This window comes from Pogona vitticeps, chromosome 4 (genome assembly GCF_051106095.1).
Source record: "Pogona vitticeps strain Pit_001003342236 chromosome 4, PviZW2.1, whole genome shotgun sequence".
NCBI classification, from domain to species: domain Eukaryota; kingdom Metazoa; phylum Chordata; class Lepidosauria; order Squamata; family Agamidae; genus Pogona; species Pogona vitticeps.
Genome location: NC_135786.1, coordinates 127284264 through 127306837, shown reverse-complemented (window position 1 = coordinate 127306837; position 22574 = coordinate 127284264). Strand labels below are relative to the sequence as shown.

Genomic DNA, 22574 nt, shown 5'->3' with positions numbered 1-22574 from the left:
TCTCTAGCACCACAATTCAAAAGCATCAATTCTTCGGTGGTCACCCTTCTTTATGGTCCAGCTCTCACTTTCATACATCACTACAGGAAAAACCATAGCTTTGACTATGTGGACCTTTGTCAGCAAGGTGATGTCTCTGCTTTTTAAGATGCTATCTGGGTTTCTCGTCGCTTTCCTCCCAAGAAGCAGGGATCTTTTAATTTCATGGCTGCTGTCACCATCTGCAATGATCATGGAGCCCAAGAAAGTAAAATCTGTCACTACCTCCATATCTTCCCCTTCTGTTTGCCAGGAGGTGATGGGACCAGTGGCCATGACCTCAGTTTTTTTGATTTTGAAAGAAAGTAGTTGGTTCCAAAAGCCTTTGGTCTCAGTAGACAAATTATACCTGCCCGGACCCCTGTTTTTATATTCTTTTCGGGCAGGTTGCTAGCTGAGCATGCGCATTAGGTGCTTCCTTGTTTTTGTCTAGATATACGGTCCTTATCACCTATTCTGAAGTATGGAATGCTTTTAGATAGGTGTGGAATCTGCTTGTTCAGTAGGATATCTGTAACAGGGTCTTCTAAATCCCTGAGTTTGCTATACTCCCTCAATTAGCAGCAGATGGTTTTTGTCTACTTACTGAAAGCATAGTTCAAAGAGTTCACACTTCAAGAGTTGAATTTCTCACAATGAGGGCTTATAGCCAGAAATGTAAAGTCCCATAGTTCCTCTGGTCCTGCTGGTCTCCACCTTTGTGTCCTTGCTCTCTCTCTAGTTCAGGGGTCTCAAACATGCGGCCCAGGGGCCATTTGCGGCCCGCCAGATGATAGTTTGTGGCCCCCGACTTGCCTGCCCCCAAAGCGCCCATGCATCCTGTGCTGTCAAGAGTAAAAAAAAAAAAAAAAAAAAAGCCTCACCTAGCTCACCAGCTCTCTCCTAAGACAGCGCCCCTTGCACCCTCCATCTGGAACTGCAGCCTGCCAGCCAGCCCCCTGTCTGCCAGCTGGCAGGCTGCAGTTCTGGATGGAGGATGCTAGAGGCACTGTCTTGGGGGAGAGTCGGCGAGTGAGGCGCGCTGCTGGCCCCTTTTCCCAAGCACCTGAGCCACCGCCAAGCGATGCCTGAGAGCGGAGCTCGCTCCCAGCCTGTCCTCGAAGACTGCCTCCAACAACGCCACCAACAGCAGCTGCCGCCACCTCTTCCAGACAAATGGCTCTCTGGCTCTCTTTCTCTCTCGGCACCCCCAGCACCAGCCCGGCCAGCAGCTGCCTCAGCGCCCGGCGGTGCTTCCTCCTCCTCCTCCTCCTCCTCGCCCCAGCCAGGCTAAGGAAACTCCCAAGTGTCTTTCTTGGGCTCTTGCTCAGCTTGGTGGAAAATCTGATGCGGCCCAACCTCAGCCAGACTCTGTCTCCAGTGGCCCCCCCAGGTAAATTGAGTTTGAGACCCCTGCTCTAGTTCTTCACCTTATTCCAGGCCAAATATGCCTGTGCCTTGAATGAAGAACTACTAACCCCTCTTGATTCAGGGAAATGCCTGTAAGTACCTAGAACTACAACGAAAGGAGTCAGCAGGTAGTGAGCCCCAAACTGAAACAGTCAATGAAAAATGGCCTAAGCAAGGTTCAGAGAAAAATTCTCAAACTTTTTCACCTGAGGTTAAATGCTTGATCTGTGGTGACTTTATACTCTCTTCAGTGTCCATTATTTCCTCATTTGCTGCTTTTCAACACAGCTGATAGAAAAGGGTTAGATATTTTAAATTTTGCTTGTTTCCTTCCCAGTGAGAATAAGTAATTTGAAAGTATGCTTTGGTTGGCTTTGCTCTGAGTTACAGTTTCTTCTGTTTCCTACCTCCATGTATTAATCCTCTATATCAGTAATTCCCAACTTTGGGTCCCCAGATGTTCTTGGACTACAACTCTCAGAAATCCAGGTTAGTAAAGCTAGTGGTGAAAACTTCTGGAGTTCTAGTCCAAGAACATCTAGAGACCCAAAGTTGGAAACCACTGCTCTATACAATTAAAGGGCTTAGTATATAACCTGCTTTCATAAACTGATATAAGACTGCTCTTTGGGGAACTGAGTGCTGAGAGAGAGGCTACCGAAAAAGCTACATAGTGAACTTAATCATGTACAATATGTACACTGCTCAGGCCCTCTCGTGTTTTGTGAGTATAGAAACCACTGGTGGAACCACACACAGTTTATGGATGCAGATTCATAGGCAAGGGAACAGTTATATTACTGATGCATGCCTGCTACTATTCTGTGCAACAGCCCAATTCAGCATTCCATAAGCCTGCTCACTACCATTCACACTTGTTGAAAAGTAGGCCAGATAGGTACTTTGTGTTTGGGTCAGAAATGGATAACTGATGAAAAAAGGGGCTAGCTTCAGAGATTTTCCCTTGTGTGGTGTCACTTTGTGAGTGGTAATAAGCAGAAGAGGGTATCCTGTAGACCAGTGGTCCCCAACCTTGGGCCTCCAGATGTTCTTGGACTTCAACTCCCAGAAATCCTGGCCAGCAGAGGTGGTGGTGAAGGTTTCTGGGAGTTGTAGTCCAAGAACATCTGGAGGCCCAAGGTTGGGGACCACTGCTGTAGACTATCCTGACTGCTGGCATTGGTATTGTCAGCATTCAAACTGACCTCTGCTATGTAAAACTTGGTATCCTTTTTCCTGCTGACAAAGTGGGCATGATATTGTGCAGAAATATTGGACCATTTCCTGGCTTTTTGAGCCATGAGTACAGAAGCACAGTATCCCACATACATAAGCCAGAGATTTGTTTGAAGAATTGAATCAGTAATGATGAACTAACATGTAGGCAGTGTGTTCCTTCAAGTTCTGTGTCAACTTCTTTTGCATCAGACAAACTAGCAAAACATTATCAAGGCCTCAACAGTGAAACCAAAAACGTCCCAAGATGATATAAACATATTTTGCAACAGTGCTTCATTGTACTGTACTCATGGTATGAGGAGTCTTTGTAATATACTCAGTCAGAGTAGGGAGGCATAAACAGTGATTAATCAAAGTCACATTAAGTGCATCTTCCAGGGTTGTTCACTTATAATATCAATTGTGTGAAAAAAAATGTGAACTTACTATTAGAGATGTATTTGTTTTATATTGTGCTATTTGGGGGGCATTGCCTCTGTGGTGTTCATGTCTGTCGTGTGTTGGTCTTTTTGTTGATCATGAAAGGGGCTGGCTCTTTCAGGTTCTTTTGTTTCATTTCCTTTCCATTTGTGTTCTATCTGACACTTGTCCAAAAGCCCCGAAGAAACTGTTAAAACTACTCAAAAACAAAACAAAAACTAACAAAAAAACATAACCAGGGACAAGGCAAGAGACAGTGAATCTCCTCCCTCCAGAAATGGGCAACAGTACCTGAGAAATATGAATCGGTCATCATCAAACCTGTGCAGGCAGAATATTATCCCCATTCCCATCATCAGTTCATTCACAAGCAATAGTACAGATAAAAAAGAAAAATCATCACCATCAGACCTATGTAGATGCAAGTATTTTGCATTATCATATTCATAGTTACTTGTGATCATGGCAGGCCTGGTGCCTGCTTACTTGGCACTGCCAGCCCAACTCCCTTCCTCCACAGCCTTTAGTGCACTGCACTCATGGTACTGTGAGTGTCACACCCAGTCTGTCACACCATCAGCCAGGCAAGCAGGAAATGTTACACAACAGCGCCTTCTTTCCTAGCTTCTCCTGGTCATTCTTCCCCTTCCACTCTAGGTTCCCATTTTCTGTGGTCTTTCTCTAACAGTTTCAAATTCACATTTTTGAACCCACATTTTTGCCTTGCAAGTGCCAGTGTATTGCCAGTGTGCCATTGTTTGCCATCAGTGTTCTCTCTGTATCTCACCCCACCAACATAGGCATGCAGCTGTATGCTGTGTGTTTTGCATTCTCAGAACCAGAAGTCAAGACATTTTAAAAATCTCCTTGCTGTGTACACCCATCCCCAGTAAGTTTGGGGAATGTAACAAAAAATACCTTAGCAGCAGTGAACAAGCAGTGAAAACTAAGTTATTCCTTCAGTTGGAAGAGAACATCTGTTTTATTTTGTGTTTAAAAGCAAACACTGTTTTCCTACCACTCCATGCTGTGGGGAGGAGGCAGGACAGCAGCTGGATACTGATGTCTGTTAGGGCTGGCCACACTTTCCTTTTCCCAGTACTCAGTGGGATGTGTGGTGCATGGCTCCAGGAGAGCATCAAGGTGGTGTGCCACTGTTTGCCTCACTCTGCCCTGCCTACTGAGAATGGGAACTTTTACTTCTGCTGCCCAGTGCAACACCAATAGCTTTCCCCAATATGTCTTTCTCACCAGGTGTGGAGGAGGATGCTCCAGAAAGGGGAATGGGCACCAGAGGGAGTATGGTTGTAGTGCCAGTTCAGGCCTTAATTGGTGAGGAGTACTAGGTCCTTCCCCCTGCTCACTTAGACTTTATGTAGCTTGCATGCAACAAACAATTGGTCTCTCTCATCCACCTTGAAGTGCTCCCAGATGTCAGCAGTTTCTTTAGTCCAAGGATAGCTTCCACTTCTTGCATGTCAGGATTGGACATTACAGTGTAGGTGTCAGGAGGTGGTACTGGCAGACTCTGGGGCACTGGAAGTCTAGTCCCTGAAGAGGCTGTGGGAGTGGAGATTTCACTGGTTTGTGCCAGGAAGAAGAGATGGCACCTTTTCCAGAACTTTGCTCCTTCTTTTTTCTTCTTCTTTTCAAATCTCCTCAACCAGAGTGGGTCTCCAGAGGCTGATGACAGACCAGGCATTGATGGCTCATCCAGTTGGAGGCCAGAGGTTGCCTCTACCCTGTTTACGGCCACATGGGCCAACATACCAACTGTCAATCCCCAGGAGGGTCTGCCATCTCTCAGTTTGGGCTGGGGTGATGCTACATTCTGATTGCTCCCTTGGAGAGCAGAAGGTGAGATCTGGGTCATCACCTCTGAAGCAGGATTAACAGGGGGGCATCACTGGCACTGCCTTCCTGTTACCACTGGCAGGGTTTCGTCCTCCCTCACAAGGCCCTCAGGGCCAGCTACAGTAGCAAAGTCCAAATTCCTACATGACATCATCTTGGCTGTTACAGAAGGAACACCTCCCCCTGCAAAGTCCTCTTCCTGGCATCTCCAGTACTACTACAACCACCACATCCCTTTCCACTTACCTTTCCCTAAACCTCTGTTACTGATACAGTAACACACACACCCTGCACACACCCTCAAGTTGCACTCAGTAGCACACTCCCAGACATACTACCTACATAATAGCCTAGCTTGATAGCATATCACTAGCAACTAGCATAGCTTAGCTAGCCACCCAGTACCCACACACTTATCAGACAGTGCAGTGCCTGCCTACCAGCCCCACCCAAACTATCTGGGAAAAAAGAAATAGAGGAATTCCAAGGCCAGTGGATGAAACAACAACCATGCACCTAAGCCAAGGTACAGTCCCAATGTCATCAGGCACACTGCAGCATCAGTGCCATCCCCAGTCTTCCATCCAGCACAACAGACTCTGAAGAAACGGAAAGCACCACCATCCCACACAGATACCCTCCCAAAAAAGAAAAGAAAATATATTCTGTTTTAAAAGAAGAAATGCATATTCAATTTACCACATATCCATTTTTTTTAAAAAATGAGTGAACCAGGAAAAGCAGCACCCTCACCAGCAAAGCAAGGCTGCTCCCAAAACCCTAGAAAATAATATGCTCCTTTAACAGAACTATATAGATGGTTTACCAAGTAGCAATTTGAAAATCAGTGAAACATGAAAGCAAGCAGCCCCCTTAGAAGAAAACCAAGATAAGACAATGAGCTATTCCTTTAATAGAATAAAATATACATTGAATTGACCAAATAGTGGTTTTGTGTTTTTTTAAATATATATTTTGGAAAACCAAGCACTACCACCCCATATATGTAGGGGGAAACAAAATAAAAAGCACATACATAGTCCCCTCACCCAAAACCTAAGAAAGGCAAGCAAGCAAATAAAGGCAAAAGCAAGTCAAAGGAAAATTAAACAAAAGATGGAAACATGAAAAACACAAAAGTTTGTGTTTCTTGGTTTTATTTTAACAAATGATTTGTATTTCAGAGGCTCCATTTCAGAAGTCAGTGAAAGAGCATGAACACGAAAGTAAGAGACTCTGTCATATTTTTTACGTTTGTTTCAGTGCAAAAATCCTATACCCACATACTATACAGATACTTTTTTCACTATACAGATCCTTGAATTTCTGCCATTTGTGTCTTCTCCCCTTCACCTGCAGTCACTGAACACAAATGCAGAAACAAAATGTACCAACAAATGCCTGGAAATACCAACAGGTCTATTTCAATTAATTGGGAAGAGTTCTTAATGCTAAAATATAAAAACAACAGGCAGCAGCTCCTACCTGTAATGCAGTGGGAAATCTTAATTTTGTGATTTCCAAATGTTGATAGTGTCTGACACCACAAAGTCATGAGGCAAAGAAACCCACCTTAGTCCTAGAGCTCTCCTTACTTTAATTACTTTGGAGAAAATGGCTGAGATGACAGCCTTCTCATTTCAAAAGGTTCTGTGCTAGGAGCCATATGGAAAATTTGTGGGGGCAGCTTAGATCACGTATTCTTCTCGACACTGAAATGGAGACATATTCTATCTTTTATTCCCCCCCCCCCATTGTATATGGAAATAATCTTGTCTGACTGCATGCAGAATAGGAAGCTATCAAAGAATACTGAGACAAGATGGATGGAGCATCTATGTGAGCAACCTAATCCCAGTAATAAAGAGAGACTAATAATCTTTTGAGCCCAGTGGCATAGTGGTTAAATTGCAGTACTGCAGTCAAGCCTCTGTTACTTTCTTTGTGGTATTTAGAAATTGCTGAAGATGGATGATGAACTAATGAATTTAGCAAGACCATTTTAAAGGTGTGAATGTATTCATGCAGGCTACTGGAGTATTGATGGCCTTGGTGGTTAAGAGAGATGGATTTGGATAGCTTTTGGTCCCTTCCCAGCTCTGTCATTAGCAGGAGCTTAAACTAGAATTATAAAATTGACATGTGAGGTTAAAAAATGCAGCTGTGATCCTCAGTATTGCTGGTAAAGGGGGCTTTTGTTTTGATTTGGTTGCAATGGTTAAAAAAGAAATTTGGGAATGGAGGTGAAAGTAAAGTCTACCCTGCCTCTGCAAATTCTCTTATGATCATTGGCAAAAGTGAAAAGGAAGAGGCTTTAATCTCACCCCCTCTGAGTGAGTGGGAGCAGGGGAGAAGTGTCTTGAAGATTACTTTCTTTGGACCAGGTTCTTTTGAGAAACAGGATTGATGGATACGTAAAAATAAACTGTGAGGCAGCAGGCAGCATTAACCCCTCCCTCCCTTCCACAGTAGACTCAATAGTCTAGGATTCATGAACATTGTGAGTTATTTTTAATGTATTATTTGTTCTTTCTACTGTCTTAGCCCTTCTGAAGGAAACTTAAATTAGATAAATGCATTGGGGTGGGGGACCCTCTTCTGAGTACTGGTGTCGTTTATGTGGGACTGTACTTTGTGGTTGGTAAAGCTACTGAAGCTAGTGCAGAATTTGCAGTCAGGGTGTTGAGTGGGGCACTTGACCACACAGATGTTACACTGATACTAGAGCAACATCAAATGTAAGAATGTGCTGCTGGAGATCAAGGTCAAGGCTATACATTCTGTGGAATTTCCAGTTACTGTGAATAGCGAAGAAAGCTGACATGAAAAAAATAGTTTCATTGGAAGTAGGAGAGCTTTATTGATTCTCTGGACTGTCAGAAAAACAAACAAGTGGGTTCTAGACCATAGTAAGCCCGAACTCTTATTGAAGGCAACGATGACTGAAGCTGACATTCTTGGGCACATTATAGATTCACTGGAAAGGTTCTTTTGAGAAACAGGATTGTTCAGAAAGTTGAGGGCACAAAGAAATGAGAAAAAACTAATAGTTGTTGCGTTGACTCAATAAAAGAAGCATAAAACTTGAGTTTGCAAGATCTGAGCAGGACTGTTAATGACAGAGCCTTATGGAAGTCACTAATTCTTAGGGTCACAATAAATCAGAAGCTACTTGACAGCACATAACCACCATAACAAAGTAACTGTACTGCCTGCTTTCCAAATGGATAGTACAAGGTGTGGCATTCACCTTTGTGGCACCTGCGTGTTTGGCCCTCACAAAGGCTCACATTGCATTTTCCTCTCACTGCCACCAGTGGATTACCTCAATCCACAATATAAATGATGTATGTCAGGACACTTGTCTTGTAAAGTCAAACAGAACTTATTTATTGAAGTGAATCAGATTTAATTATAACAGAAGATCTTCAGATACTCATTGTACACAAGCAAATCGTTAACAGTACTCTCAGTACATACTTTTCTCTTACAATATCATTGTCACCTTCTCTACCTATTTTCTTAACCAGTCTTATCACTCTATATCTGTTCCCTCTCTCTCTGACTAACCAACTCTGACTCTGACTCTCTTTTAGACTGACTCAAGCTCCGCCTTTTAACATATATTTATCCTTTATCCTATACTGGAAGCCGCCTAGAGTGGTCGAGTAGACCAGATAGGCGGGGTATAAATCAAATAAATAAATAAATAAATAAATATCTTTTCGGCTCTGCCTCTCAAACATATTAGCATAGAACCTGAATAATACATGACTTATTTTGCATAACAAGGGGTGAACGTTGCACAAGGTCATCCACATTGTAGTTGATATCATTGGAAGAGGACTATTTGCTCTTTCACCTTCTGTGAAGGTGGTCTCCCTGGTAGGAGATTTCAATCTGAGCTCTGCTCCTCTTCATTCACTTCCAATCCCACACTCTTTCATGGCATACTTTCTTTATAAAATTGCTGGAGCATCATGTGTCCCAAAGGCTCTTCTCATATATAAGAATAATTTCAGGAAAGCTTACAGCAGCATTGGCAAGATATACTATGGGAAGGCTTGTTTGCCTTTGCATCATTTCTCAATTAAATGAACACTGCAGCCTCTTAAATGCCTGAGTGACAGTACATCTAAATGGATTGCCTTATAGGCCTAAACAGTATCATAAATGTTTTTCAGACACAACGGAAGACAGTATAGGTCCTAGGATGTTACTATAACATCCTCCTGGCTCACAACCTATCTGAACATGAATTGTTTTATATAGATATAAATTTATATACCATTTTATACCATTTGGAGGATCACTTATAACACCAAAGACAACATGTTTTGTCATACGAATACTATAAAGTTTAATTGAAATTTTGTCCTTTCAATGAAATCATTAATAAATCCATATGGGTCTAATTAACCTAAGAAATAATGATGTGTTTATAGGTGCGTAATGCCTATAAAACTAGAGTTAAGTTTTAAGAAAGCTGGTTACATAACATACCTAAAGAGGAGAAACTAAAAAAATAACCAGTGGCCTATAATAGGCCAAAAAAAAAAATTGGCCTATTTTATGGTGAATCTTTTTTAAAATGTGTATGTGACGTTTACCCCGTGGCCCCTGCTTGTTTCACCCAACCCCAGAGCTCACGAAGGTATCCCAACATGCCTCTTGACACGCTGCCACCAGTTGATCTCTTTATTAACTTATATTTCTTTATTAAAGACTAAGGTCCATCCAGTACTGACTTTTTAACAGAAACAAGATTATTGATTACACATGGTTTCAGGTATGATTCTTACGCACATTCTTAAAGTTCCTCAAAGCTTCAACATTTTACTTTAATCTCTTCTGTATTAATTAACACTGGTCACACTCTGACTAATCACTGCCTAATCACTCCTTAAACACTCTCTGCCTCAAAACCCCAAACTATTACCCTCTCTAGCGCTCTCTGACTCAGACTCTGACTGAACCTCTCTCCCAGGCTCTGCCTCTTCAGCAGCCCCTTTGGCCCTGCCTCACAACCACATTAGCATATAACTTATGAATAATGCATAAAACTTAGGGTGAACAGTATAATTTAAGGGGAAATATTTATAAACATTGATTATAGTGTAACGCACATTGTTGAACAATACCTGGATTTTTACCACATATTAAATTTTCTTGTCATTCACTTAATGACTGCTTGCTATCTAAGCAATATTTCTGAAATAAGAAAAACGTAGGTTGCAGGTGGGTTGGCCATGTGCTATTATGCTCTCTCTCATGTAGGCATCCTTCAAGATGAGAGACTATGGTAATATGCTCTGAATAGAGGTCTTGGAACAACATCTAGTGTGGCTGAGAAGGCCAATTTGAGAGTGGCAATCTCTTCTACACTGAAGACAAATACAATCTGTCCCGGCCAGCTCCCTGATTTAGCTGGTTTCGGAACTGCCTCTTGCTTCAGCCTGCTGGACAAGGGTCTCTTCAAATGGGGAGTGACCATGCTGCACCTCCTGCCTCCAGGCTGAATGCTCAGATGTCAAAATTTCCTATTTGTTGAGGTCCATTCCTAAGGCCTTCAGATCCTGCTTGCGATATCCTTGTATTGCAGCTGTGGTCTCTCTCTGGCTCTCTCTCTCAGGTTATTTAGAGATTACATAAACTTCACCCATCAAAGTAGTGAACCCATTTGAAAGACACACAACAATTAATTACCTAAATGACATTCTTGCAGGAAAAACTACTTACATACCTTATGCAAATATATCTGAATCCCTTACTTCTGTGGAAGAGCAGCTGTACACAGTGAAATGGATGTTTGTTTCAAATTACATGTAGACCTGGTTTTCCCATTCAAAGTTGAAGTAGTCTTAAACATGAAGAATAATGAGTTTACCATTGAGATACAATGTACATATGCCTGAGAATCTCACAAACACAAGGTTGTTTACAGTCATTCTAAGGTGGGGTAAAAGATGAAGAAAGGGCTAGCTTGCCAAGAATTGTTAACTTTTTTAGTGGCCCGCAAGGAGTAACTGACATTCTAAAATTTGTTCTTTTCACTAGCAAATGTGAAAGGTCATCTGGCCAACACTAGGAATGCAGCCAACATGTTAAAAAAAGAAAGAAAGAAATAAGCAAAATTTAATTATTTTACTACTCCGTAATGTGACATGCTGTTTCATATTAAATCTTTCCTGCATTTTAGGTGGAAATACTTTCATTAGTAATAAATGAAACCAGTGTTGCTGTTTTTTCAGTGTTGGTATTCTGTAGTGCAGTCAGTTAAAATGTATATAAATAGGTGCTACCTCCATGAAATCACACTCCTTTTAATATGCATTTAATTAATGTATTTGTTTACTATTACAGACAGCCAATGGAAATGTAGAAGCTAAAGTGGTATGTTTCTATAGACGGAGGGACATCTCAAGCACCTTAATTGTACTCGCTGATAAACATGCAAGTAAGCTATTTTTTCCTAATAAACAACCTGACTTTAAGTTTAAATTGCATGTAAAATAGTCATTTACATATCAGTTACATGTAAAACACTGATCCGGGAGCAAACTAATAGAATTACAGTATTGCAGTGCGATGAAATATTAAAGTGCCTTGCCTGAGATATAACCATGAATTTCTTCTCATCATTTCACATTTTAAGGTGAATACTTTGATGTGGATTCCTGCACTGAGCAGGGAGTTGAACTCAATGGCCTCGTAAGACCCCTTCCAGTTCCTTTTGTCTATGAATCTATGAATAGAGACCTTCATGTTGCTAATGTGGAAGACAGGATCAGTTTCATATGTCCTTGGAACGAGGTGCTTCCTCATTGGGTGTTGGCTTAAACCTACAATCAGGCTAAGGGTGGGAAGGTGGAACAGTAGCTGTTCTGGCTGCAATAGACCTAAGGTTATAATCACTTTACCACATATATGAGAAGAATCCTAGCAGCCAGTCTTATTAAGACCATTACCTGGCCTGAGGAGTTTTAGGCACTTTTTTCAGGTTTATCTCATTCCTATTTGAAATAATAGACTGCCCAGCTTTAGTAGAACTGGTACTTGAGTGCAACACTGCCTCTTTCAATACTACCAGTATCTTTAGAACTAAAGCAGTAACACGAAGGCAGGCAGTGGGATTATACAGTCTTTTTTTGACTGTTTCTGCTGGAAGAGTATTCTAGTGCCTTGCTGTTGGACTATGTTTTCAGGCTGAACCAGAGACTGGTTCATTCAGTCCTAAATTTAGCTTCTTTACGTATGTATATGGTTGTAACCTGACAGAATTTATTATGGCACATGATAAAGTAAAGCCTATTTCATAACATTAAAATAAAATGTTTTAAAACTCTCAAAGTTGACAGTTTTATAAGCTTGTTATGCAGCTAGACTTTAAAGACATTCTTTTAAAAGTGAAAGCATTATTTTTTGAAGCAGTTATAGAGCAGTCCCCCTTTGGAAGTTGCAGAGATGCTTAGGAAACACTTCAAACATTTATCTATTGAAAACATTTATTGTCCATCGTATATTCTGAGATCTTAGGGTACAGAGCTATATGAGACTGTTTTCAAAAACAATCTTAAATAATTAATTTTTTTAAAAAAGAAATCCCTTTGCATTAAAACCTGAACAGGCCAAGTGTCAAAGGCTCTAGTAAATAAGCATGTTTTGACTTGGTGCCAAAATGATAACAGTGACAGCTGCAGTCAGGCCTCCAAAGTGAGGACATTCCACAGCAGGGATGCTACAGCCAAGGAAGTCCTCACTTGTGTCCATTTTCCAATGGTGGGATGCAGAGCAGGACCTCTCCACCAGATCTTAATGGCCAGGCATGTTTACACAGCAAGAGGTGCTCCTTCAGATATTCAGGTCCCCAGCCATTTAGGGCTGTGTAGGTAATTGTTAACACCTTGAACTCATACTGGAAGCATATCCTTTAGAACTAGTGTCATCTGAGACAAGTTCCTGTTAGCAGTCAAACTGCTGCATAGTGCACTCTGTGTCATCTTCAGTGGTAGCTCCATGTGCTACTCTAACCAGGAGGTTATTTGCTTCAGCCTCCATAGCTATCTAGAATGAGGAGGCTTCAGCCAGTGCTCCAAAAAGATTTTACTTAGAGTATTTTATAGAATTATGCTAAAGGAGTATAACTGGAAGTTATCAACTGACTCCTAGTAGAACAGTGAAGGTCTTTGACTGTCTCCCAGAATCCCCGAGGAATACTGTAGACTTGTGGCTTTGTTAACTAAGGATTCTGGCTGCAATAGACCAAATATATTCATAAGGTAAAGACTGAGTTGCCTAATATAAAAATATTTTTTCAAAGGGAGGTATAAGTTTTTTTTTCCTGGAATGGAGAATTTTGAACTGATAAGTGTCCTTTGCAGAGTGCATGACAGAACTAACGTTTTTAACAAGTGAAACATTGGTGTAACTTTTAAAACATAAACATTGTGTTTAAAAAATTAGATTTTAAGAATCTTAAGAATATTTTCTTGTGTTGGTTGAAAGAAATAGCCAAAGTAATGTTAACATGTTAATTGTAATATATTATTTCCAAATTCTGGACTGAATTGTAGCAAGCTTCACTTAGAGTTATCTGTGAATCTAATTCTCTCCTTAGCTCGCTCCCTGCTTCTTTGATTTCTGCCTGGGCTAGGTGCATCTCTAGCCTGGGTTCATACTGCAAGAATCAAGGCAATCCATGACTCTGTTTCTAGACCTCATTTCTTACTCTCCTGTCATGGTTTTTGTTGGCCTGCACTGCTATATTCCAAATACCAGAAGGGAAGTAGATGTCAGTAAAGGCTACTCTGGCCTTTTCCATATCTGATCTCTGCTTCCTCCCACTGATATTCTTTGGAGCTATTACCACCATTTCCTATGTGGTGACGCTGTGGGCTAAACCGCAGAAGCCTGTGCTGCAGGGTCAGAAGACCAAGCAGTTGTAAGATCGAATCCACGCGACGGAGTGAGCTCCCGTCGCTTGTCCCAGCTCCCGCCAACCTAGCGGTTCAAAAGCATGCAAATGCAAGTAGATAAATAGGGACCACTTCGGTGGGAAGGTAACAGCATTCCGTGTCTAAGTCGCACTGGCCATGTGACCACGGAAGATTGTCTTCGGACAAACGCTGGCTCTATGGCTTGGAAACGGGGATGAGCACCGCCCCCTAGAGTCGAACACGACTAGACAAAAATTGTCAAGGGGAACTTTTACCTTTTATTACCACCATTTCACACATTGTTTTATGTTATTGTTTGTGTAAGGAGTTGACCTTCTGTCTCTCCTCCTTGGCACAAATTTTCATTTAAATTAGAAATAGGTTTTAGGCTTCTCTTTATTTCTCAATAAAGCATTTTTTTTTAATTTTAACTGCTTCATTTCTTAAATAAATTTTAATTGCTTCATATATTAATGGGGACTGACACTCCTCCAGGTCTGACTCTGCTAAACTAAATGCAGCACACAACAGGTTGCCTTGCCAATTTTGCTTGTTATGGGCTTATCACTTAGTCTGTCACTGCAAGAGCTGAAGCAGGATCAAACTGGATATCACAGAGAAAATACAGTGTCTGCCTAAAATACATTTTCAACTTTTCTCTTATATTTAAATTGTACTAGAACATGCCCATATTATTACTGCATTTTCCATCAAGTTTTAGCCAATAGTGTTATATGGGGAAATGTGAAACATTATGGGAGGAAGACATCGCTAGGTTCTTCTGGATGTTTTTGAGGAGGAAAGGGGAGAGGGTTAAATAGGGCTGCTCTTTTTTGCAGTAGCTATAAGGTTAATATAGTGACTATTTTAGCCCAGAAATCACACATAATGTTAAGAATGTTAATCTGCTTTTAAAAAGAAAAAGAAGAAATAAAAGAAAGAGAAGACTAGGCAAGCTGATCCCTTTTAGTCTAGTTCTGTTTAGATATTGACATCATGTTATCTTGTTGTCTACCATGTAGATCAGGTCAGATCCTAGGACATGTTTACCACCTATGTTTCCCCTTCTTCAGAACATATCTAATAGTATACTAGAATTATTAAATGATTATTATTGATGATGATGTTTGCAACCACTCTTTCACCACTCCTCCTCAAATAATAATAAAGCCTAGGACAAGGCTCAGTTACTGGGTGGATCTGTAGGTGGTAGATAGAATAGTCTACAGATATGTAGGCTTAAGAGTAATGATAGATAAAACTCTTGAGCTATCCTGAGCCAAGGCAGCTGTGCTAGCAGGGTATGGGAGTATAGTTGGTCGTAGGACTGCACCCATTAAAAACTGATTTGGTCCAATGGTGGCACTGGAACTGGGTGAGAAAGCACCACTATCACTTAAAATACAGTTTCCTCTGCCTTGCAGGTAAGGGATGGATTCCCAAAGGCTAAGGAAAGGAAAACCCCAACAGAAACCCACAGGCAATATCTAACCTGAATCAGGCAGTTACCAGTGGTGTCTGTTCCTAGGTTAGAAGTATGTGATCACAGTAGTTCACCATAGATAATGAATGGCAACCTGCTTATTCAATATATTTCAGTATACTGTAAATGTTAAGTCTCAGGTTAATAAGGTCTGTATTTCTGGCTTAGGAGGTTGGCCATGTGTGAAAAGTCAGCTACATTCTCCCTGTGAAACCTCTGTTGCCAATGAGCAAGGACACAGTTCAAGATGTTGGACTTCCTGACTATATTGACTTGCTGAAACAGAAGTTTACAACAAAAGCAGCCCACTTAACAACATACATGAAAACTACTAAAAGGAACCTGCAGAATTAGCCGCCTAGAGTGGTCGAAATGACTAGATAGGCGGGGTATAAATACAATAAATAAAATAAATAAATTATATATTCTGAACAAACCAGAAACAGTTCTGTTGCAGCATTTCTCTTACAGGAGAGAAGTTGTAAGCTACTCTACTGCCTAAGGAGGATTTTGAGAAGTACTGAGCAAACTTGTGTTCTTGTGCCTCACCTGGAGGTACTCTGTACAATCTCCCTTACAGGCCAACTTAAAAGCACACCAACAGGGCAAATCAGAGAAGCCTATACATTTATAGCTGACAAAGGTTTTCTAGGTTTGACATTGCTGATGTTATCCCATTAAAGGGTTAATACCAGAATGAAATCAATCATTGACAAACATCTCAGAATTCATCTGGGTATCTTAGTATAAGTATTTTGCAATAATTTCAGGCAACTCCCCAAACCTATTTTTTTTAGTTTTATTTATCTACATTGCTTTTATGTGTCATAAACATAGCATGACATCCAAGCGTGTTAAAAACATGTAGCTTTTGAAAAGTTACAGGGACGTTACTTAAAAATCATTAGATGCAGGTGTTAAAACTTAAGCATGTTCTTCAAAATTAAAGGAGCATCTCTATTAAGAGTGCTGTTCTAACAACCTTCTCTTATTGTGTTTTTTACCACTGTTTATATTATGGTGTGGAAATTTATTTATGTTTATATTTATATATTTTAAGTTTACCTAATTCACAAAAAAGAAGCAGTTATACTCCTCCCTACCTCTTAGCTACTTTGTTGCTGTTAGGCTGTTTTTTGTTTATGTTAACTGTCTGCCAATAAACAAAAGTAATAAACAGTTCATACATTATCAAGTTGTTTCTAAGCAAAACAAAATATATTTACACTAAACTACCCAGCAGATGTCAGTATTTACTATTTCCATACCTCTTGTGTATGGATTGGAAAGCAGAATAGAATGAGATAGCCAAAAATTGTTTTCTTTCAGTGCCGTAGCCAATTCATTGTTTTTAGAACACTTGTAATAAACAATATTTTCATGCTACACATTTAATACTACTTTACTTTTAAAGTACAGTGGTGCCTCGCATAGCGAGGTTAATCCGTTCCGGATTAACCTTCGCTATGCGAAAACATCGCTAAACGGAAATAAAAAAGCCATAGAAACGCATTGAACTTTGTTCAATGCGTTCCTATGGCTTGAAAACTCACCGTTAAGCGATGTTGTCCCATAGCGCCGCCATTTTCGCGCCCTCGGTAAGCGAGGGCAGGGCGCGAAAATGCGGCGCGGACCTTCCGGCGACCATTTTGGAACCGCCGATCAGCTGTTCTCCCCCGCTTCGTTTTGCGAAGATCGCTAAGCGAATCGCTTAGCGATCATCGCAAAGCGAAAAATCGCCATAGGGGCCATCGCTGAGCGAATGCTCCAGCGATGGCCCGGACCCCCTCGCTATGCGAATTCATCGCATAGCGAAGCACTCGCTAAGCGAGGCACCACTGTAATTTTTAGACATTTTCTGTACCCCATATAATTGTTCTAACACCGTTAAACAGAGAAAGTATCAAACCTTGACAACTATAGTTCCAATGTGAACATGAAGCCTATAGCTTGTGTATTCTACATGTCATCCTTTTTGAAATAAAAGAAAGGAATGCATATAAAGCATTGGAAAAGACAGAAAATCGAAAAGCCCCATGAGTGGTTGAGATCCCTAACTTTTGGTTGGAAAAGTTTGCTTCAACTCAGTGCTGTTTTTTATAAATAGACATTGTAGGAAATTTATGAACAGATAACTGTGATGTAGTTAAGTGAAGAAAAGACTTGTCATATCTAAGGTGGGGAACAGGCAGGAATAGAAGGACTGAGAGAGAAAAGAATAGATGAGGAAGGAAAATATTAGCTCCATCTCTTTATAACGTATTTATTTATTTATTTATTATTGGATTTATATCCCGCCCTTCTAGACAAAAGTCTACTCAGGGCGGCTCACATCATCAAACAAATAAAAACAATTAAAAACTACAATAATAATATGATCGAGATAGGAGAATAAACAACAAAGCAAGAAAATACAATCAAGAATTGGCAGGAAGGAAGGCCTGCCTAAATTTTAGAGCCAAGTTTTTAATTAACTCTTAAAGACACCCAGGGAGGGTGCCAGGCAGATCTCTGGCGGCAAGCTGTTCCAAAGTCGAGGGACCACCCCCGAGAAAGCCCGATTTCTTGTTCTTTCTTTTTGGGCCTCTCTTGGCGTCAGGCCCCTCAGCTGTCTTTCCTGGCTCTGGCAAGTGACTCAAGTAGATCTAGGTGGGAGAAGGTGTTCTGCCAGGTATTGAGGTCCTAAACGGTTTAGGGCCTTATAAATCATCATTAACACTTTGAAGTCAATGTGGAAACGAATGGGCAGCCAATACAAAGCAGCCAGAATGAGAGAGATATGCTGGAATTTTCTTGCTCCACTAAGTAATCTGGCTGCCTCATTCTGCACCATTTGAAGCTTCCGCATTAATCTCAAAGGTAGCCCCACGTAGAGCGCATTACAGTGGTCTAATCTCGAGGTTACAAGCGCGTGGACCAGAGTGGTGAGGGCCCCACCATCAAGATAGGGACACAGCTGGGCGGAGCGGACCACTGATGCCACCTAGGTTTCCATGGTGAGCGCCGGGTCCAGGCGTACTCCAAAGCTGCGAACCTCACTCTTCGTGGCGAGAGTCACCCCCCAAAAGTGAGAGAGTTTCCCAGGCTGCCAGTGGGAGGGGCCACCCACCCTCAGGACCTCCATCTTGCCTGGGTTCATCCTCAGCCCATTCCCCTGCATCCATTGCAGTACGGCCTCCAGGCAACGCTGAAGGGACAGAATGGCATCCACTGAAGTAGGTGAAAAGGAGATTTAGAGCTGCGTGTCATCAGTAAATTGATGGCACGAAGCCCCACACCCGCTGATGACCCCACCCAGTGGCCTCATATAGATATTAAACAGCATTGGGGAGATGATCGAGCCCTACGGAACCCCACAATTGAGACTCCACGGGGCCGAGACACTCTCCCCAAGCTGAACTCTCTGAGGATGGTCCAAGTAGGATCAGAGCCACACAAGCGCCACGCCAACGATTCCGAACTCGGAGAGCCTCCCCAGGATGATACTGTGGTCAACAGTATCGAAGGCCGCTGAGATATCAAGAAGAACCAACAAGGACACTTTGCCCCTGTCAGCCTCCCTCAACAGGTCATCCAACAGTGTGACCAGTGCCGTTTCTGTGCCGTGGTGCAGCCTGAAGCCCGACTGGAATGGATCCAGGGCATTGGTTTCATCCAAAAGAGCCTGAAGCTGATCAGCCATCACCCTCTCGACCACTTTACTAGGAAAAGAAACATTGGCGACGGACCTATAATTGCCAATATCGTCCACCGCCAAATTTGGTTTCTTTCTTATGGGCCTAATGAGTGTCTCCTTGAGGGCAAGAGGAACCTTGCCCTCCTTGTGAGACCCATTAATTATCACTGTAGCCCATTCAGTTGTTACAGGCCTAGGTACTTTGATTATCTGGTCAGCGAAGTGTGGTCATCTAGCAGCCTTCACCTTGACAAGATAATGGTTAGTCGTGATCCTGACAGCTTTCTTATTATAATCTGATGGTTCCTGTCTCCATTATCAAATGGTATCTCAGTATTAGCCCTCACTTTGTGAAATAAATTGCTAATTGAGGTGTGCCAGTCTCTGTCAATAGTCAAGAAATTACTCAAGATAGAGTTATATATGACAGCCTTTAAGTACATCTTGCCCTCAGATGATGTTAATTTTAATGTTTGAACCTCAGGTTTTTGTAGATTAAGGGACGTGGTGGCGCTGTGGGTTAAACCACAGAAGCCTGTGCTGCAGGGTCAGAAGACCAGCAGTCGTAAGATCGAATCCACGCAATGGAGTGAGCGCCCGTTGCTTGTCCCAGCTCCCGCCAACCTAGCGGTTCGAAAGCATGCAAATGCAAGTAGATAAATAGGGACCACCTAGGTGGGAAGGTAACAGCGTTCTGTGTCTAAGTCGCACTGGCCATGTGACCACGGAAGATTGTCTTTGGACAAACGCTGGCTCTATGGCTTGGAAACGGGGATGAGCACCGCCCCCTAGAGTCGAACACAACTGGACAAAAATTGTCAAGGGGAACCTTTACTTTTACCTTTTTTGTAGATTACTGCATTCGAGTCTATTATATCACAATTTTACTATGTTTCTACGGGAGTAAGTGGGTGGAGATTGTAGGATTTTTTTGTTTGTACATTGCTCAGAGTAGGGTGAATTCACTTACTGGGCAGTGAGATGGATAGATGGATGGATGGATGGATGGATAGATGGATAGATAGATAGATAGATAGATGTTAAGGTGAGCTGGAGCAGAAAACGGTGATTTCTTATTGCTCTAAACTTGGCAACATGACCTCAGAGTCTCTCGAACAGCTGTGTCCATGATACTGTATAGGCAGACGCCTATAAGGAGTCCACATTCACTTTGGTGACTGCAAGCAAGTGCTGCCATCTGGCACCCTGCAAGATTGAATACTCAGTACCCCACTTTACAGGCAGTCTGGTGATGGCTAGTAATTGTTCGCGATCAAGTTCTAGTAATTTCTCTATGCTTCAGAAAAAGCACAGCATGCTGTACTGTCTCTAGTAACAGTGCTAGCTGCTGTGCTCTCACTCTCCTGCTTACATGAATGCACTGTCATTGCTAGTTGTTTTGTGCTACACACTCCCTGTAACTCTGAGATAGGTAGTGATTATGGTTGTGTAAGACAAGATTGAATTCCTGAAGTACTGGCAATGTGCCTCCTAATGTACCCCCTCCATACAGAAGGTATCAAACTATGCTATGCAGTATATAGGGCAGTTGATTCTGATTGTGGTCCTCATAGCAAGAACAATAATGTTCTGGGAAGATACTACTGTATTTTTCCATGTGTAAGACTATACTTTTGTCTAAAATCTTTAGACTAAAAATTGAGGGTCATCTTATACACGGACGTAAGCTGAGGAGAAAAAAAAGAAGTGGAGGGGAAAGCAGGGATCAAAGTGATCCTGCAGGGCTTTGATCCCTGCTTTCCCCTCCACTTGCTAATCCTTAGCAAAAAGAAAGCAGCGATCAAAGTGCTGCAGGATCACTTTGATCCCCGCTTTCCCCTCTGCTTGCTAAGTCCCGTGGGGCTTAGCAAAAGGAGGGGGAAGGATCAAAGCAATCCCATGGCTGCATAAGGGGGAAAGGGATCAAAATGATTGTGCAGTCATGGAATTGCTTTGATCCCTTTCCCCTTCCTTTTGCTAAGCCACGCAGAGCTTAGCACAAAGAGAGAAAGCAGGGATCAAAGCCATCCTGCAGCACTTTGATCCTTTTTACTCTACATTTGCTAAGCACCATTTAGATTTCTTAATTTCGGGTTAGGAAAGTGTTATACATGGAAAAATATGGTAACTTAATTATTTGCATCCATCTTGAAATCTGCAAGCCTTAAAGTATTCGTCAGATTTTGCTGTAAATCTAATACCTTACTTGAATCCCTGATTTTTGGGTGTTTGTGCTGATGTGGAGAGACTGTATGGATCCAGTAGCCTCCCCCTCTTCAGATACTCATATTTCCTTGATGAAAGAGACTATGGAAACATTGGGCCAAGCTTGCAAGCTCCACACACTTCAAACCATGACCCCAGAGTAGACATGAGCTATTTGTATTCGTATCTCTATGAATATGAATAGCGGCATCACAGGGGCCCACCTCTCCCCAAGGACCAGCTAATCCACTCGCCATTTGTAGCACAGCGCTTGGCTCTGTTGTTGCTGTCATTGCACCAGTCATGGAAGGAGCCTGGCCAGCTCTTCCCCAGCTCCCTGTGCAGCCAACCACTTATCAGCTGAGTGGGAAGACTCCCCGTCATGCCTCCACACCATAATGGTTGGCTGCATGGGGAGCCAGAGAAGAGCTGGCTGGGCTCCTTCTGCAATTGGCGTGATGACGACGACAATAGAGTGGAATGTTGTGCTGTGAACAGTGAGTGGGCCAGCCGGTTCTGGGGAGAGGGAATGGGCCTCCGTGGCACCTGTGGTGCTGCTATTTGTATTCCTAGGGATGTGAATACCCCATGTCTATTCCTTACCTAAAACAACATACATGGACTGTAGTTTTGAACTATAAAGTTGACCAGTTTTTATACTAAGTAATTAAGGTTATTAATTAAGGAATTATAATGTAGTATTGCACTTTTTTAGTTGATTGTAGTTGTTTCATACTGACATCTGACAATGTCAAGAAACGTTAATTATCCTATCCTCAGAGGTTAATAATGATTTTTGTTCAATCAGGAGAAATGGAAGAAGAAATGGAAAACCCAGAAATGGTCGATTTACCAGAGAAACAGAAACATCAGCTGCGTCATCGTGAACTGTTCCTTTCACGGCAGTTGGAATCCTTACCAGCTACTCATATTCGGTATAGACTAAATAATTATACAGGGTATTGTTTAACCCTTATTTTTATGTTAGAAGTTTTAAAAGACACACTGTGCAATTTCTCAACATGCAATTTCTTTATTTTTTTAGAGGCAAATGCAGCGTTACTCTGTTAAATGAGACAGAATCTCTTAAATCTTATCTGGAACATGAGGTATGAAAATATTTTGCGAATTGAAAGTCTTCATCATAAGAACACTTCTTACAATCTCCAAAGTGTTTACATAAATTACCCAGTTGTTTATCATGGCCGTGCTGCATGCCCTTGTTCTTTCCTGGATTCCTGTTTCACGCCAAATCAGTTTGCTGTTATATCTAAACAGGAGAAGAAATGGTTTTTGTGTACCATAGAGCATTTAAAATCAGAATGGGGAGCCA

General features: G+C 41.8%; 1 protein-coding gene across 14 annotated transcripts in view; it reads left to right on the top strand.

The window, feature by feature from the left end:
* Positions 1-22574, top strand: part of MTA1 (metastasis associated 1) — a 141959-nt gene that overhangs the window by 15094 nt on the left and 104291 nt on the right. For 9 of the 14 annotated variants that reach the window (XM_078392458.1, XM_020813014.3, XM_020813016.3 and 6 more), the window contains exons 3-5: positions 11305-11398; positions 22050-22176; positions 22287-22350. In XM_078392458.1, the coding sequence (XP_078248584.1) occupies positions 11305-11398; positions 22050-22176; positions 22287-22350 (285 nt within the window). Of the gene's footprint in view, positions 1-6125; positions 6168-11304; positions 11653-22049; positions 22177-22286; positions 22351-22574 lie in introns of those variants that run through there. The other 5 variants (XM_078392455.1, XM_078392461.1, XM_020813015.3 and 2 more) reach the window with 2 other exon arrangements.